We start from the raw sequence: 19,481 nt of genomic DNA on the forward strand, positions 1-19,481 counted from the left end.
CGCAACGGGTGACGCAAGAATGTTTAAACAGATCAGGAAGGCGGAAAGTTCCCTCTTGAATTGTATTATTATGAGTTATTATTATATGAGTTGTTTCAATGTACGAGAGTGGGAGAGTAAGTAAGTTATACATTTTTAAGCTTGAACGTGATTTATAATTTACTGAAATTGAACGGAGATTGTTTTTATAGGTTAAGATTATGGGCAGAAGTGTATATATATATTTAGTGTGTATATATATTTGCTGCAATTAGTGTTGAGTAATTATTGACGAGAAATATATAAGAATAGAAAATGTGTCACTCGTATTTAAATTCTTTGCTCTACTTTTCTGTTGTATATTAAACAAATAAAATAAACGAATATTTTTCTGACAACAAAGATTTATCAAACTTTTAAAACTATATGTAATTAAACATTAGAAAAACTTAAATCCAACTGCAAATATATTATAACCAAACTGCAAATTATAACCAAACTGCAAATGCTTATACATATATGAAAATTTTTTTAAACAAATTTAATAAAAAAAAATCAAGAAGAAAAAAGTCAAGAATCACGAAACATAGAAACAAGATTACTCTTTATTCGATTCCAAATTTTCTTCCATTTGTTCATCCCTTTGTATCACGTTTCAGAGAAGCATCGATTATTAGCTCGAATATTATTTAATATATATCATAACACCGTATATATCGACGAAAGAGCTTCTTCACTCGAGAGCCGGCTAATTAAATCAAAGTGTCGGCCACCCCCGTAGTTGGATTTCGTACGATCGATCGATCAGAGCCGAATGGAGCCGAATTCGCTCGAGGAGCCTTCGAAAAAGGTAAACAAATGAAATGCACAATTCAGACCACGCCGCTTGTGGCACACGGTTCGCTACGTGACTGCATTTCTCTTACAAAAGCTTTTCGCTCGAATCGCCTTAACACCGTGTCCAAGATTCTCGAGATCGTGTGTAGACATTGCTTCTTCCCAATTTGGAACGAAAAGTGCCAAGAAGAAATTTGAGGAATTTTCAGATGGTCGTTCCATTTTTGGATATTTCGGGAAAGACAATTTAAAAAAAAAAAAAAAAAAATATCGAATTTTTAGTAATATCGCTTTGGATGTGACTAAGTTTGACTTCTCTATTTTTTTCTTTTTGGTGTTTTTTTTTATGTTTTTTAAGAATTTTATCCTCGATCCACGAGGAACATTTAAAATTTCGGAGTTGCCCTTTTTTCCATTTTTGTAAAACCGTATAAACGTGAATTACTTTTTCAAAATGCAATTGCAATATTTCGCTAATCATTGAATGTTTTTTTTCGAATAATTCTTTATTGCTTTGAATGCAATAATTTGCCGAATAATTTTAATTTTTTTTTTCTCTCTCTCCCTTTGATATTCCCATATTTGCGGATCGGTAAAAACAATTTCGATGCCCGAATAAACGTATGCGAAGTATCGTTTTAAAGCGAATGTTGATTAATAATTATTTCATGTAAATGATTCCCAATAATAATTTGGCGCAATCGATAATAATACGTACAATACGCTCGTGACATATTATTTAAGCGGATAATGGCAAGTCTGTATCGAATGAAATCTTATTCAAACTCAGACCAAATATAATATTGTTCGTATAACAATATTAATCCGAAAATGAATAAGCCATAGATAATCCCCCTCCCGTTCCTTATCGATTCATCAATCTCCTTTATTAATTTAACGAAAATCATTTAATCATTGGAACAATGCTTGACACAAAAAATGCCAATTATTCGATCATTCAAATTATTCGTTCCCGATTCACGATTGAAATCGATCGAAAAATGCTATCAAGCACGATCGCATCCCATTTTTTATTAAAAAATTCAACGCATTACTAGATTTAAAAAAAAAAATATATGCATTGACGAAATAATCGTAAAAATAATCGTTAAAAGAATATTTCAATACGCCTGAATACCCTGAATTCTATAAATATAATCCGATCACGTATCTTATATAAATTGTTTCGAAAACATAAATCACCATCCACAAACATTTCCACAAATATATATGTATATATACTACACACACACACACACACACACACCATATATACACGAACATAAAAGTTAAAGGGCGTTTCCACCGTTACCTGAGATTGTAACTGGTCAACGAGACGTGTCCAGTGTCGTAAGCACGTCCATGAAGCACGAGCTTGCACGTGGTGGACTTGAGTTTCCCTCTGGTGTCGTGGTGGCCAGCCCTGACTTTCTCGCCACTCACCTCGAGGTCACAGCTTCCGGATATCGTGCCTTGATCTTTACGATGATCCTGGAGATCGCGATTGCTGTACATCACGTTGTAACCACCACCGTTGATCGTGTCCACTGTGAAATTCGCGGAGAATTAATTCTCGAGGAATTAATTTGAAACGGGCACATCGATCGGGAAATTGGATGGGTCGGGGGGAGAAAAATTGTAGGGTAGATATTCGTGGAATCGTTAAAATCATCGTTCATCAAATAAGAACGACCCAGTTTCGGATAGGTTATAATCTGATCGAATAAAAACGAGAATTGGAATTAATTATCTCCGGCGGCAAGTGTAGCCGCGGATTTTTCAGAATAATTCAGAAAAATCCCCCGTGGAACACGATTCTCTAACGAACGGGCCGCTTCATCGTCGCCATTTTTTATCGTTGGCGCTTGTTAAATCAGATTTAACTATCCCGTTCGACTGCGATCGTTCGTGTTGGAACGTTCCTTTTTTCCCTACATATTACTCTACACGTAGAAATAAAATAAACGACGATAGGCAGAGGTTAGAAAAAATAAAATTGCGGTAATTGGAAATTATTAGTATTATTCGTTAATTTTTTACCACGCACAAAATATAAATTTAATGACGATGAATAACGACAGATAACGTGAATTTTTCAAATTTTTTCGTCGATGATTAAGTTCGTACGGAATGGAAGTTAAAAGTTTTAAACCGTTTTCCGACGAACGATATTTTTCTTCGTTTCATAAATCATTCCTCTGAATGTTTTAAAGTCATTAATTCTATTAACATAAGAGAAATTGTAATTGAAACCTTTTACACTTTAAATCGCTGTCATTGTTCTGAATCGACAATCGTATCGAGACGAAAACGATAGGAAACGCTTTACAAAGATCTAGACTGGTTTCTATATCGAATAGAACTCACCAGTTTTATTCGTGATATCCGTGGTAACGGTTGTCGGAGCTTCCGTAGTGATTTCTATAAAATTAAGGGTCGCTACGAAACCGTTGTAATCGAAAGGCGGCACTTCCGGCCCCGTTCTGCAAGAAAACGAATTCTTCTCCATTCTTCGTATTCTTTGGTAGAATTCGAAACTTTTGTGTTATCGAATAAGAGAAACGGTTGAATACACTTTTACTTCAAGTCGATGCTTTGAAAGCAGGTGTACGATGTTTCTTTCCTCCCTTACCTGAACTCGACCAACAGTTTCCGGCCGCTGTACGTCAACGACGTTTTGTTCTTGAAGCAGAGCATCTTCAGGAGGGGACTCGACGTTGTTGAACCCGAGTATACGGCTATGTAGTCGCTCGTGCAGTGCCTGGAACAAATGGAAACTTGTGTTAGTTTTAACATCTGGATGCACGGAATTCGTGAAGAAGAGGCGACGTTTACGTTAAGATAAATTCCTCTCGTAACTTTAATCCAATTAAAATATTAATAAAAAACGCGCGAGATCGATATTTTGTAACAAATTGCAATTAACTTGAAAAACTTTGTACACCGAAATTTATATAAAATATAAATTCCAAACATTTCACTAAATTTTTCCAACCAGTCTATGTTAATTTTTCAATTTTACTCATAAAGCTGCGTGCATTAAAATTTCAGCAGAAAATCTGTTTTCCAAGGGCATTTCTATTCCCTGTTGGAAAAATTTCTAAATTTTTCCAACCGTTTTCAATTTCGATCAAAACGTGAGATCGAATCGAAATATATATGTATGTTGGAGTGAGAAGAGGATCGAAGTGTATCAACGATGTACCGATTTATCAACGAGTTCATGAGGATGAACAGGAGTCGGTGGAAGTTTCACCATTAAGAAAATATCCGATATTACTGGTGGAGGCAGAGGCGGCTGCGCCGAATTACCACGATGGGGACCGGCTGATTTATTTTACGAGAAAAGTTCCATCGTCGCTTGGCTGCCGGGGTGATCCTTCATTTCGAGGATCAGCACGATGCGATTTTAATAATCTGCTCAAATTAGAGGAACGTCCCGGGGACCCGGCCGACGGATGCTCGCCCATTAAGGTGTAATTTAGAGTTAAGATTGGATCCGCCGTGGCTGTGCAACGCCGTGGAAAAATATAACAGGGCGCCAGCCAGTTTCTAATAATAAAAAGGAGAGGGGGTGTCTCGCGAAAAATCTTGAAAAGGACGAAGAAAGGGCAGCATTTCTACTTTTACTACGCGTCTACCTTTTTCGCGATGAACTTTAAATCTGCCGCGTGCATAATTTGTTTTTATCTCATATTTAGCGTCGCTTGCTGGAAAACGCTGGAGATACGAGGTAGAATGAAATGGAATTCGTTTCAACTTTGATGCCGCTTGTAAAAATTTTCTATCACCGTGTAAAACGAAATGAAACTCTTTTGTAAGGGGAAAACAATTTTCTTTTAAGTTTTTCTCCTCGGAATGAGAGATGGCCGTAAAAAAAACATTTAAGATAACGCGAGCAAAAGCGTTTCTCTATCTTTAATCCGAATAATATATTTCCGAACAATTGATCGCTCGTCAAAACTTGTTGCATCTTCCGACTTATACTGCTTCCGAGTAAGAAAAAGAATAGCCACTTGAAAATAAATATTCAAAACCAATATCTGTATACGAAAATGTAGCCTCGTCTCAGGAATTTTTATCCCTCGCGTTTGATACGTATTTTCACGAAGAATCTGCCAATCTTTTACGAGGATCGTTGCATGCCTCGCTTGCATAAAACGCTCGTTGCCAGAAGACAGCCTCTCGTTTCTTACGCTCATCGTATGTCAAAAAGTCCAAATGATCTAATCCTCGAGAAGATAAAATTCTTACCATTTAAAATTCGCAAAGATCCATAAATATTTTTTCATCGTCGTATCCAGATTCGTTGGTCCACAATCGATTCCACGATCGCTCCCGAAAAAAAAATTTCATTATCCGAGAGGGGAATAATTCTAAACACGTAACAGGTTGTTCCCAAACTTTTCCTATAATTTTAATTAATCGCCGTGAACGGTGGCGCAAAGTAATTAATAGGGAAAGTTGGGGAGGGTTCGCCCTGTTCGATTTCATCGCGGCGGTTAATTCCTTTTCGGGAATTCCTTCAACTTCCGCCCATGGACGGAAGCGCGGATCGCACGACGTGGCGAGACGCGTGGCTCCTCGCCAATTTATGAATAATTAACCGACCGAGGAAGCCATCGCGGCCATCTTCATAATTCATCGCTCCTTTCTTCCTCCCTTTCTTCTCGTGTAAACACGTGTAAATTATGAAACCGGTTCGAACACCGGTTTCCACCGACCTTTTCCACCGACGATAATTAGAAACGAAAAGGAACGCGATATTTCGTTAAAGAAGCAATTATCTCGTGGACACAATTCGCGAAATTGTATTATGCGCGAATGAAATTATTCTAATTGGGGTGGAAGAATGTATATTTCGAGTTGGAAGAGCAAAGATTGAGAAACGAACGATGAGAATTGATTTCGTTCGTTTTTAGATTAGATTTTCTCATTGGAAGAAAAAAAGAAAAAGAAGAGAAAGATCGATAGATATATTAAAAAGAATTCTCGTGAAAGTATGATAATTTATATCGTACATATTACGTTTGATTCACGAATTCACATTATCAGAAGAGAAGAATAAGACAAAAATGATAAGATGAGATCTGATCCAAAAAAAAAAAAAAAAAAAAAATGAAATGAAGACGCATTGAGGGCGCAATCGACAGATTCGAGTAGGAAATTTTTAATTTACTCTGGTGGATTCGCGGATCGAGTAATTTCGTGGCATTTTATTTATCAGCTTGAATGCTCACAATACAGTACTCTTTTTCTCTTTACCCGCCTATATCTCTCTCTCTCTCTCTCTCTCTCGTCCATTACGCGATTTTTTCTCCGTTACGTGGCTGGATCGTATGAAATGGAGCCGGAGGAATCCGATTTTCCGGTGTTCAGGCCACTCGTGCGGAAAATGACGTATAAAACTATCTTTCTATCTTTAAACCCCAACCTCTGTACAGGCGTAGCAGGTTATACGGGGAATAAAACGACCCATTTTTTAATTTATTTGACTCGAGATCAAATTATCGAGAGAACGAAGAAAAAGCAATATGGGTTCTCGCTTAATAAAACGAATCGGTGAACAAATTGAAATTAAAAATATCGTATGGATCGTGGAATTTGTATTAAATAAATCGAGAACATGTATCGATCTAAAAAAAACGAAGAGATATGGAAAAGAAAAATGGTGGAAGAATATTTACGAATATTTGTCTAATTATCTTATTTCTTTTCGTTTACAAGCATCAGTATCACATCTTTTAATTCCCATAATTTCGGGCGAAGAAATTTTCTTTTCAGGATTATAAAATTGTCGAATGAAGTTTAAAAATTTCAAGCGTTTGAACATTTTCTAACAAATGGCTTTCTCGAATGAAAGAAAGAAAATAATATTCAAAAAAATAAATGCAAGAACGAATGGAGGAAAAGTGTTTAATTCGAGGGAGCGATGAATAAAGTTATAAAGTACAATATGTTTGCACCCATAAAAGTATAAAACTTCTAGAAAAATTTAAAAGTTTCCATTATCTCTACGAATGCAATTGTATTATCCTCCCACCGAGCCTCATGAGAAAATACACGCGCTACTTAATTTGAATCAGGCACTTCAGTGTTCAGAGTTCAGAAAATTGAGGATAAAGAGTCTGGAGGGAGATCCTTTCCCTCCTTTCCAGAGGGGAAAGAAGAAACAATAAGAATCATACTATGTAGCGCGTAATCCTATAAAATCAGGATTACGATCTAATCAAACCATTAACATTATTCTATTATTTCTCTCTTACTGAATTATACCCACCTTTTTTTTTTTTTTTTTTTTTTTTTCCATTCCAAAGAGATTTCACGAATGGAAATCCTGTCTGCAACTTATCATCCTTACGATAGTTATGGGATTTTAACGCGGGGAGCTTTTGTTAACGACATTTCCAGAGGTACGACGTCGCCCTCCCTGGTCGGAAGCTCCTTTAATGCTCAAATAATTGAGTGAGCCTAATTAAAGCCCCCTTCTCCGCCGAAGCGTGCTACTTTCACTAATGGCAGAGTTTATCTACAAAGATAAGCCGAAATTGCAGACGACGTCGTTGTACATCGTCGTTTGGATTGTCCCTTCTTTCTTTCTTTCTTTCTTTCTTTCTTCCCCGTCCATTTTCCCCTTTGTTCCTTCCCTCCTCCCCCTCCTTTTTATCCGGGAGGACAATCAAGGGTGGACCAAGAAAAGCGAAGTAATCGGCGGAATAAATTCTTTGCACGAGTAGAGGACTCGAGAGGGAAGTTTTGAAAGAAGAGAGGAAGCGATTCAAGGAATCTCCACTCTCTTTCTTCATCCCGTGCTCGTTTCGCGATCTACCATCCCTTTTTCGCGAAAAAATATCTATTTGTTCCAATTGTACAAATAATAAAACAAACATTAAACAACAAATGATGAACCGCAGAATCGAGCTTCGCAAGGAGACGTTCGTGGCGATGATCCACCGTCGAACGATAAAGAAGCGGGACGATAAATAATTCGGTTTAAGAAAGAACGAGCGAAAAAAGAAAAAAAAAAAAAAAACGATCGCGAGACGAACGAATAATCACGATAATTCCAACGAGGAACGTCACAGCCGTAAATATCCCATCCGCAATTGCATCGTGGATTTCAATGCTTTGAATGGCCGTCTAATATAACAGCTTTGCGAACAGTTTCGAGTTGTTACCGTAATTCGATAACGAGCCTCTCAATTTTTCCCTCCGAGTGCCGGGAGTCAGTGGAAACGTTATTTCTTCCATTCCCAACTTTGTTCGTTTAACGTTTCCATTCGAGCAACATCGATCTTTCTCCCCCCTCCTTTCTCCTCCATCTTATTTTAATCGTATCTCGTTACGTGACTCGATAATATTAATTTTTCGTTTCGCGTTGTTCGAACGTATAATTAACAAGTCGAAGAGAGAGAGAAAGAGAGAGAGAAGGAGGAGGAGGACGAAGAAATCTTTCTTTATTATTTATTCCGCCCGAAGACGGCGCGAGCGATCGGGTCGGAATATTAAACGTTTCGTATTAAACGTGTCGTATTAAACGCGTCGTATCGAAACGAGTGCGCAATTATAGTAATAGTGGGCGGCGTAGCGGATAGGGGATGCATTAGGGCACGCATTCGTCGCGCATTCGTGCCACGTAATCGGGCAACAGATTACATTGTACTGTAACTAATGTCGAACCCGCACGACTAGCAGCGTTAAATTAATTCACCACGGCCCTCTGCTGTACGCGATTAATGCGACACGGTCCCGCGAACTTACGGCCGCGGGTGGCGCGCGATTGTCTTCGAAGCCGCGGACGGATTACGCCGTGGAAATTTATCCCAGCCTGGGGACGAAGTGCGTGCGTGTGTGTGTATGTGTGTGTGTATCGATGGCGCGTGAGAATATCAAATATGTAAAATATGGATATGGTTTGGGGTGGTGGGTAATCGGTCGGTCGAAACGGCGATGGAAATATCGGGGGAGGGATGGGATTAATCGGATATCGGATCACGCGAGATCGAACGGGGGTGGTTTTAGAGAGGAATCGATGGTCGTGTATTGTTATCTTATTCCTTGATTTTTTTTTTCTTTTTTTATTCGTTGTTCGAGTTATAAATGGGATGTTAGAGATAGAGAGATTTTTTTTTCTCTCTTTTTTAATCTTCTTGGAATTTTTAATCGCAGTTTATTTTACTTCCGGCACTAATTGCCCGTCTGATCGTATAATCTTATATCGGACTACGAGATCGTCGCGGGAAATGAACTTTAATATTTTGAGAAAGATAATTGAGAAATTTTTTTCTTTAATTTTTAATCATCTATATATATATATATACGCTTAATTTCTTTACGTAAATTTGTACTGTTAATTCTTTATACAATATTATATTCGAAGAAGAATCATTTCCCGAGTTATTATTTTTAATTCCAACTTACATTAGTAAGAAGAGATTATTTGCCAATTTATTAGGATATAATAAATAATGTGTTGTAATTTCAGATCGTTATACATTGATTACGTAATTGGAGCGTAAAATTAATAGCAAAAAAGTTTAATCACGATTCTTGACAGGTGCTCACATTACATTACCTTCAATAAATTGCACGTTCAACTCGTATAACGCTTCTATTTTACGGTTGTCCGAGTACGTATGTTTTACGTAGCTTACCCCGGTCCGACTAAAGCCGGCCAGCTCTACTTAGCAAATGCTCGCGAGCTAATAGGAAGAGAGCTCTATTTATATCATTACATCAGCCTTCAATCATACGTACGCGGATCGATAACTGATTAGTATCCGGTTCCTCTTATTAAGAACATAACCACAGGAGATACTGCTCAGTCGAGCAGATGTCTAACCATAACTTGCAACACATGGAGGTTACCAGGCATCTAATTACAGAGTCATAACGTAGATAAACATGACGTTACGCCATATGCGGTGGTATATCGTGCTTGCTCCGCACTGTAAACTGTGCGAAGATTTACGTCCGTTAACGAGGGATCATAATTAGTTCAGTTGTCGAGAAATAATTGATTGTATTATTTTATAAGAAAAGATACGTTGTAACGTAATTGTGGAGATCTTCAAATTGGATCATTATCGATTTATCTTTGTCTCGTCACAAAAGTGCAATCGTAGATTTATTTATTTATTTATTTATCTTTAAGAAAATCATTCGTATGTGTATGTTACATTGTAGGTTTTATGAATTATAGTAACGTATTTCTGTATATCAATAAATTGATTCTTACGACAATCTTACAATCGGAAAGAAACGAAAATATCGTCCAACTGTGGCAATTTCAAGTTTCCGCTTTCGTTTTAGCGGATAATCCGATGGCGTGATCCCTCTACAACCGACACGCGACATGGTTCGATGCTTTATCGGTTTTCAGCTTTCCATTCATCCCTCGTTGGGATTCCAATGGAATGAGACCAGAAGGAATTGGTTATCCTTAATAATAGCCTCCGTGGAAACTGGCCGTAACTTGGAGCAAGGAGTTGACTGAATCATTTGGTAAAAAAAAAAAAAAAGAAAAAAAATCGAAGCTGAAACTTTCTTCGTGGAATTTACGTTTACCTATTGTTCGAATTACCATTTCTTCGCGTAATGACTCGCCAATAAGTTTCTTTTCTCCCTTTTTCTTCGTGAAAAAATTTCGATTTCTTCTTGAAAAAGTTGTTCATGAAGAAAACATTAACCAAAGGGATAGTAGAATATATAATAATCGAGTGTTTTAAACGATCTCTCCTCTGTACAAATGTATTATAATAAGAGTCTCAAAGTTTAAATATTACATAATTGTACAAAGACAAAATAATAATTAATCATTATCCAGCATTCTAACGTAATTGTCTCGTCGTTTCCATTTCGTTTCGACGTCCACCACGCTTCCGGTTATTAAATTTCAAAAACAACGTTAATTATATATAACCCGAGATATACCAAATATTTAGAGAAATTTGCTCTCTCTGCGAATCGTTTTAACAGTCCTTTTAAACGTCAATATACGGTTACGACCGGTTTAGAACTTAATCCACTGCTCGTTATCTTTGGAGCCGTGGTTGGAACCGTGTTGTCGCGCAAGTGAAATAGAACTGGATTCCTCTCGCGGGGAGAAACTTACAACCGTTTGCAAATGACCCTTCACCGAGCATCCGCCACTCTCTCTCTCTTTCTCTCGACACGATGCATTGTTACTCGAGATCGTTTTCGCAAAATGCGATACTATCCTGTTTCGTCTCCATTTTCCCGTGACGGTGAATTAATCAAGAGAGAAAGAGAGAGAGAGAGAGAGGTAGCAGATAATTAAACGCAAGTTTCACTGCCATTCACGCGAAACGTTAAACGCGAATTTTTGCGGTAACGATTTCGAGGATAATTTTTTTTTCCCCCCCTCTCCTTCAAATCTTCCGTCGTTAACGACGAGTTAATTGAAATAGAACGATAATTTCGAGAGAACAAAATTTTTACGAATTTGAACACTTTGAATATCTTGCTTTCCCGCGTGGATCAAAGCGAGCAAAGAGATAATTATCGCAGTAAAACGTTGCTACTTTGAGCATTAATGTTTACACAGGTAACAGCGAAATACGAAAGTCATCATTTGCGCGTGGTGTAGCCACGCTAAATTAGTCAGACTAGAAGAAAGTAATTAAATCTGTTAACTGTTGAACACCGTGAAACGTTAATTCGCGCGATATTATAATTTTACACGAATACACCTTCCGTTTCCAAGTAACGATGAATTACGAAAAGTGGAAAATAATCCATTAATGTTCGATATAAGATATTGATCCATTAAGATACAAGCGTGATTTCGATTTTGTATGAACATATATAAATTCAACAATTTTCGGATAAACAGTTTCCACGCGTGAAAAATTTCTCCTACGTTCCAAGAGGGAGAGGAAAAGATGGGGAGGGAGGGATCGAAAAGGGAGAATCGCGAGAAATCGATGATTCGCTCGCCGTGGATACAATTAAATCGATTCGCCATTAAATCAGTTATTGAATGGAAAATTTGAGGGAAGAAGGGGAGGAAGGAAGAGTGGAAACTTGTTCGCGCGGATGATTTCGTTACCCCCCCTCCCCCCTCCTCCATCCCCAACCATTATTGACAGTGGTCGGAAAATATTCCCGCGGATCGCCAATGGAAAAATTAGGTAAATACCAAGGGAATTCGATAAGTGGGCTGAATTCAACTTCCTCGAGATCTCTCCTATTCCGATTTTCCGTCTGTATTTCCAGTTATCGGAATTGGATATGTATATACGTAGAATTGGAGAATACCTCGTTACCTTGTCAAGAAATTTGAAATTTTTCCTCGTATTATATCACGATTCGATCCATCGTATAGTGAAATCAAACGTATGTTGTCTTTTCATTCTTTCTAATCCTCTTATCCTCTACTCCTCCATATTATTTTCAGATCGTAATATTCGTTTTTATTGCGTATTCTTCGTTCAAAGGATTTATCCACGATTTTACGATCGTAAATAAATATCCAAGTATTATTTTCGTGATCATTGATAATCACGAATAGTTGTAAGAGATTACAATTTTTAACTTTATTTTATTTTATTTATTTTTTTTTCTCCCAAAATTAAACATTGTTTGTAATTATCCCCCTCTTCTCAGAACGAATACACATCTACGTACATTGTCCTAGATCGGAAATCAGGTTACTTTCCGATCCGAATCCGATACAATTATTCTTTCGATTCGGTCAACTCGACAACGTTCAAACACGATTCGCCACGGATCGAACGAAATTAAACGTAAATCTTGTTACGCCAGTGACGGCCGATGTTAAAGTATAATCTGGATTAGTCGGAAAATTCAATCGGATTCCCGGTCGAGGGGCGTAATTTATACGAGACGGCGGAAGACGGAGCAACAGGAGGATGCGCCGGATATTATTTTCCGCCCGCGCTAAAAGGGAAAAACGGAAGTTGGCGGCCTCGTGTCGCGTTTAATTCTATCCTGTATTCGGCCGTGCTTCATTTCCGCGCACCTTGCTTATTTCAACACTCGGATCGAGCGAGAAATAAAATCGGCAAGGGGGTAAAAGTGACACCGAAAGCAGAGGATAACGGAGATACAGCATCGTTCGAAAGTATCCTATCTTATTCCGTGCAAAATGTAGAAAAAAAAAAAAAGGATTTGTAATCATTTAGATAGATGAAAGTGTATTAATATAATTTCGTAAAGGAGATATTTAACGATTATTTGTGAGAGTAATCTGGGAGAAACATGAAAAGAAATTATTACAGAAACAAGTAATATAGTATAATTTGAATGAAATAATTTCAAAATAAGTAATTTCGAACACGAAACTCTTTTATTTAAAAAATTTAACGTTTAATAAATCGATATCAGAGATTTCGTAAGATAGTTTTTGAGGAAAGGTGTGTAGGTGAAAATCAAAAATAATCAGATTCAGAGGCGGTCGTATGGAAATTAACGAAGCTCTCGATAAGCGCGAAAATGGATTTGCATTGCGCCTGCTTGTTTCCCCCGTAACTAACTTCCGGCTACCACTTATTTAACTTTATGCCGAAGCTGCACGGTTTTATTCGAACAAACCGGGCTGTTGAATATTTATTTTGTTTTTCCTAGTTCCGCGATAAGAAATATAAGCGCCGACGAAGCTGGCATTGTCCATTTTTGTCCTTCCTTTGATTACGTTTCCGCTTCTTATTCGTCCCTATATAAAATGAATCCGTTTAAAATTTACGGATATTTATCTGGATATGAATTTTTACGCTCGCGGTTAAAATTTTCCTGAAACGATAATAAAAGAAATATCGATCGCGCCGTGAATTTCTCGCGAAGAATTCTTCCTCGAAGATATTTTTCAAACTTTTTCAAACCTTTCCAAAATTTATCAAAAGTTTCAAAAATGATAAACCAACATTATTATTATTTTTTTTTTTCTTTATCGTCACATATAATCTTCCAACGAATCTGAACGCGATCCGCGTCAAAATTTTTTCGCGTAATTTTCGTGGCCAAGCAATTATATTATTCACCGCGAAATTTCTTAATTACGACGCGGGAGCACAAGCTACTTCTATCGAAAGTGGCTGCTCAAGGCAAAATTTTAAGCGGCGTCAGATCAGGAGGGTGGAACGGAGCGTGGATGATGCCTCGAGTTGCGCGGCCTAGAGGCGGGCCTTATCTCTAAGCTTTACACTCTATTACGTTTATTAAAAGCACCGGTGGAAGAAGAAGTTTTCACGGTCCGAGCTCCCCGCGGTGGGAATAAAAATGAGGTCGACCCTGTTACGTCTTCCGGAACAATCCCATCGTCTTACGCTTCCGTTGATAGATCGCAACACGTAATCCCGGAAATTTCCTCGTGTTACGTCGCCAGCGTGAAGTTAGTGATTGCAAATCGTCTTCGATTCATTACGCATTAATACCAATTGAAAAATATTTTTTTGTCCCCCGATTTAAGTGAATTTAAACAAATTTTCGAATATTAATTCTTCAGATTACAACGATTCGATACAATTGTAACGATGCGACGAACGGATTTATTTAAGCAAATTTGTTGTATCGCGTGTATTATGAGGCATTCTATGTATATACATACACGTTCGAATAAAAATTTTTATAATACATTTTTCACACTCTCTTTTCTCTACTTTACAGTCACTTCGGAAAACCTACGAGGACATTTTTATAACGCGTCCAGATATTTTCTGGTCACGTTTTCAGACCCAAAACTTCTGTTACGACCGTACACCATTCCTTATTCACACTCTAATCTCGAGTGTGACAAAACTCACTCATGCCGTGAATTTCTTATTCCCAAATTCAGTTATTATATGCCTTCTGATCTTCGAGAGGTATCAAAAAAAAAAAAAAAACATTTTATATTCGCGACGAAAATTTCATTTCAGTCTCCATATTATATTTATTCCTCATTCCAAACGCACACAAAACACAGAGAGAGAGAGAGAAAAATAAATAAATAAAAAGAACAGAAATCTGAAGGAACTGTTAGAAAGTTTGCCCACAATGGAAAGGCAACTTTCGAAAACCGCCCGACAAACTTTCGCGCCGCTTAAATCCCCTCGGCTGACTTATTTCGTCATTGTCTCACTGCCCCATTTTGTCCTCCTCTCCCCCTTCCTCGCGATTTAATTACGGGCTCACCTAACCCCCTCCATCTCCCCTCCTCCCCCGTCGTGTCGGTTAACATATTCAACAATTTCGTGCCAACTCTAATCGTAGCTCAACCACAAAACCGTTGGACGGATGGAAAAGTCGAGGGGAGAAGTCGAGTACCCACCCCAGTAGTTTCATAATTAAATTCAACGATCATTCGACGATGGTGAGGTAAACTTCTCGATGGTGGCGAACGATGGGGAGGATGTTCTTTCGAGGAAGAAGTTCTATCCAAGACTTTTCACGGATGGAAACTTTCTTCTTTCACGCGTGGGAAACGTTGCTCGTTACGAGGCACATCGTTGGCGCATTTCACGGGGGGAGGATACATTCCATCGGGGGATCGAAGACGCGTGGAAAAAAAAAAGGACGACGACGACGACGACGATGACGACGATGGTGGAAACAAGAATTCCGCGCGAAGGGTGGGGAATCCGGTGGTAAGATCGGGAAAGGGGAGGATAAGGGTCGAAAGTGACTTTCCCTTCCCTCTTCCCATCCCGTGAAGCTGTTACGACGAGGAAGAGATCTTGGTGGAAAAATAATTCACCCCGAGAGATACGGCCGTGAGTGGGCGGTATCAGTTTGATGAAGTTCGGGAGGGATTAAGAAGGCTTGAGATAAAGTTCTTTAATCGAATTGGTACATCGATCTTTCCTAGTTTGGCCGAGGAAAGATCGAAGAATTGGGGAGTTGGAAGCGTTAACCCGTTGAAAAAGCGAGTAATTAAAAATTTTTAACTGAAAGAAATTTGTCTTTATACAATATCGATCATTAGAATTTGCTTGAATAATAATTTCTTCGTAGCTATTATAATTGATCCGTTTTTCATATAATCTTCTACACTTTAATGGTATTTTGAACAATGAATTATCGAAGTGATTTTTTTTTTTTTAACTTCAATTATTAAATTTTCATCACTTGAATCGAAAAGCTTTATTATTGCGGTGAAAGATTGGAGATATTAATCTCAATTTGCAGTATTTTTTAGTTTAAAATTAAATTTATATTTACGAGGAATGAAGTAAAGCGTAGACACGTCGTGAAGAGATAAATGGTAATGGTCAGACAAGTGTTGTGCATAACCAATATCTTTCTGTAATTTTGTAAATAATCAGAATCAGATCAAGTTTGTTTGAAACGTTACTTTATCGGATTATTAATGTTTGATTCCGTGTGATGATACGCTTCTTCCATTGTGTTTGTATTATTTTGCAATTGTGGACGAATACAATCTACTTGTTGAGTATTCCATCCCATTGAAACATCGGTGGACCACGTACGGTTATATTCTACTTTACCAACTGGCTGTGCTCGTGCAATCCTGTTTCACTCTCCGGATGTCCTATTGTGCTCTGGCTATACATTGGTCTATTCTACTTAGAGCGACCATACGTGGTTCTAGTATACTTGCTGCCTATCTGGCAACACGTGATCTCAATTTATCTAACCGTGTTTAATCAGAAACGTCTTTATTCCAATTGCAATTCTGATCTGATCGAATCAAAGGGAAGGTTAACGCTTGTAAAATAACGAACAATAAGAATTTGATTCAATGATATCAAACACACGTTGAAACAAAGTATTGATTTAACGTCGCAATTTTCTTCTCGATTCTACTTCACCAACACCACGTAACGTAACAACTTGATTTCTTAAAGAGTGATATAAAATCTACCTCGATGGCGAAAGTTTAGGAAGGAACAAAAAGATCTTACTTAAAGGAACAACGTCGTACACGTAATCTTGTTGTCCAATCATTTTTATCTCACTCGTTGTTGTTTTCTTTTTTCTTTCTTCCTTTTTTTTTTTTTTTTTGCTTTCAAACTTTTAATATCGAATGAAGTTTCGAGAATTCTCCTTTTTTTTCCAATACTTTTCGAAGAGGATATTCGAAAAGGAAATATTTGTGTAATAGATTGAATAAAAGAAAGAAATAAATTCTCGACAACCAATGCTCCCTTTGTTGATGTTATTATTGTCTCTATATTTGTTATTTCTTCATGATTCCGATCATTTTAAAGATAACCATAAAGGAACGTAGAAGAAGAATTCTTCAGCTTCTCTTTTTAAAAATATTATATCAATGTCGGTTTTATGGAATCTTTTGGAAAATTTTATCTCGTATTATACGAGAAAATTTATTTCTTATCATTTACGAGGAGAGAGAGATATATAATAAAAGTATAGCAATGGCGAGTATCGTAGAAACAACAAAACTGGATTGATGAAGGAAGGAAGTCGATTCTGGTTGCAACGGCAAATAAATGTGCAAATATTTTAACGGAAATAGATCTGTAAACTCTGAACTTTGTACTATGTTTTATACAAATTGTAGTTTCGTTTCAACTCGCGCTAACTCGTTAAAATTTTTTCTTTTTTTTTTTTTATTAATTTTTTTACAATATCCATCACAATATACTATATGCCATATCGTTTATTATAATTAGAAAAAAATATATATAAATATTTTATATTCCATTGAAATATCCTCTTCTTATTATTTTCTCAAAATTCAATTTTTTCGTATATTTACTTTATGACTTGATAATTGCGAAATAATTCACGAGATATTTCTTTCTTAAAGATCTCTGGGAAGGTAAGAAAGAATAGAACGCCTGGGACGAGTTCTAGAAACAATTCGATAGCCCGCCAATAAGGCATCGATCGTTTGCCCCTGTGGAGGATATAAATAACGATAGTTGTGGAATCACTTTTAAAATACGCTTCTCCAAGGACTAGGATATAAAGAATTGAAACAGAAAACAATCTTGTCCATATCAATGAAAAATGATTTTCCGGATATGATCTTCCGAGCTTTGACCAATTTACAATATGTGTTTATTATAAATCATCAATCTTGAATATAAATTAAACCAGAGATAAAAATTTTCAATTTTTTATCGAGACTTGGAATTAATAATTTAACAATTTAAAAAATTATTTAATCTTTTCAATTTTTATATATTTTTATATACATGTATGTAATATTATCCTAGAATTTGTTCTTCGAATTTACAATGCTACGAGATATTAATTCTTATCTTCAAATTATCTCATTTCCAGATTTCAATATCTCTGACATATATAAAAAAAGTAGAATGAAAGAGGAATGCGCAAAAGCATTTTCTCTATAATATTAGCACGGAGAACAATAAGAGGAGAGGAGGAAGCCAGCAACGTCGATCCTCTTCGAGCGAGCAGGAATTTTATTTGCAAAACGAAATATTACACGACTGTTTTATCCGATATCCCTTGTTTCACGGTAATCTAGCAATTGGAATCAACGGGATGAGAATAATAACGGGCGATAATAGTGAAAAATCGCCCGACATTCTCTACCGCGCGTTTAAGTCAACATGGAGGGAAGAAAGGAAGAAGGAATAAAATATCGTGGAATAGCGCGAGAATGGAGAATAGTCTCGATTCTCTACCATTTTATCGCCACTAAAATTTCATTACACTCGGTCAGAATTAATTTTCTATGATTATTCCAATTTTATACGAGTTCGTTATGCGCATCTACAATGCCATTTTTCTGCATTCTGTTCGCGTTTTGATTGTTTCAACCAAACTCTGCGAACTATTCTCGAGAATTTATTAGGAAAAATTTAAGAAATATTTTTAAAAAATTGAATCAGAATTCCAAATTCACGCACGCTTTACAAACTTTATTTAATTTTTAATTCAATTGCTAGATATCGTCAGGTTTCTTAACGTAACGCGATAAATAAAGATAAAAGTTTTAAAGAAAAGGCTCGAATTTCTGTTAAAGTAAAGCAAGATTGATCGCCTCGCGATATTAAGTTGCGTCGTGAAAATTCTCGATGAATTCATGGCGTCCTCGTTCGTTTATCGTCGACGTGTAACGCGAGATCACCTTCGAACGTAATTTTTATTTAAACGATCTCGCGTGTTATTTCAACAAATAAACGGAGAAGCTTCACCTGCCGGGGGAATATTCCACGAACGTCGATGGGAATGGACGTCGAGTGGAGTGAAAAATTAAAGAAGTCGATGATGAACGAGAAACGGATGGGGGATAGAAGATAATAATAAAAAACTGATTCGATCCAAAGATGCCGCAGGAACGTCACGATTGTTTATAGATTGTTCAAGCCGAGCTAAATGTAATGATCGTAGAAATATTTGATTGGAAAGAAAAATGAAAGAATATACGTGAATAATTCGAGCAAGAGGTGTACAAATAATTCATTTAACGACACGAATAATATCGATGACGACAATATTTATAATTGTTGAGCATTTGAATTCGTTCGATAATATATCGTAACTCAAACGTTCAATTATATCTTCAATTTATGTAACAGATTGAAATCAAAGCTACTTTTCTTTCGACGTTTCTCAGAAAACATTGCGATCATCATACTTGAAGGAGATTTTCCAATTTTTTTTGGAAAGGGTACGATATTCCCTCTAAGTTCGAAACTCGACATCCATTACAGTTTATTAATTATAACAAATTACCCTTTTTAAAA

General features: G+C 36.9%; 1 protein-coding gene across 1 annotated transcript in view; it reads right to left on the reverse strand.

Moving 5' to 3' along the window:
- The window catches only part of LOC122720620, a 195,369-nt gene that overhangs the window by 27,833 nt on the left and 148,055 nt on the right, over positions 1-19,481 (reverse strand). The window contains exons 7-9 of the mRNA XM_043947417.1: positions 3,449-3,577; positions 3,184-3,299; positions 2,129-2,363 (exon numbers count right to left, since the gene is read on the reverse strand). Of these exons, the coding sequence (XP_043803352.1) occupies positions 2,129-2,363; positions 3,184-3,299; positions 3,449-3,577 (480 nt within the window). The remainder of the gene's footprint in view (positions 1-2,128; positions 2,364-3,183; positions 3,300-3,448; positions 3,578-19,481) is intronic.

The sequence above is a fragment of the Apis laboriosa genome, unplaced genomic scaffold (assembly GCF_014066325.1).
Source record: "Apis laboriosa isolate Shangri-la unplaced genomic scaffold, ASM1406632v1 scaffold12_cov154, whole genome shotgun sequence".
NCBI classification, from domain to species: domain Eukaryota; kingdom Metazoa; phylum Arthropoda; class Insecta; order Hymenoptera; family Apidae; genus Apis; species Apis laboriosa.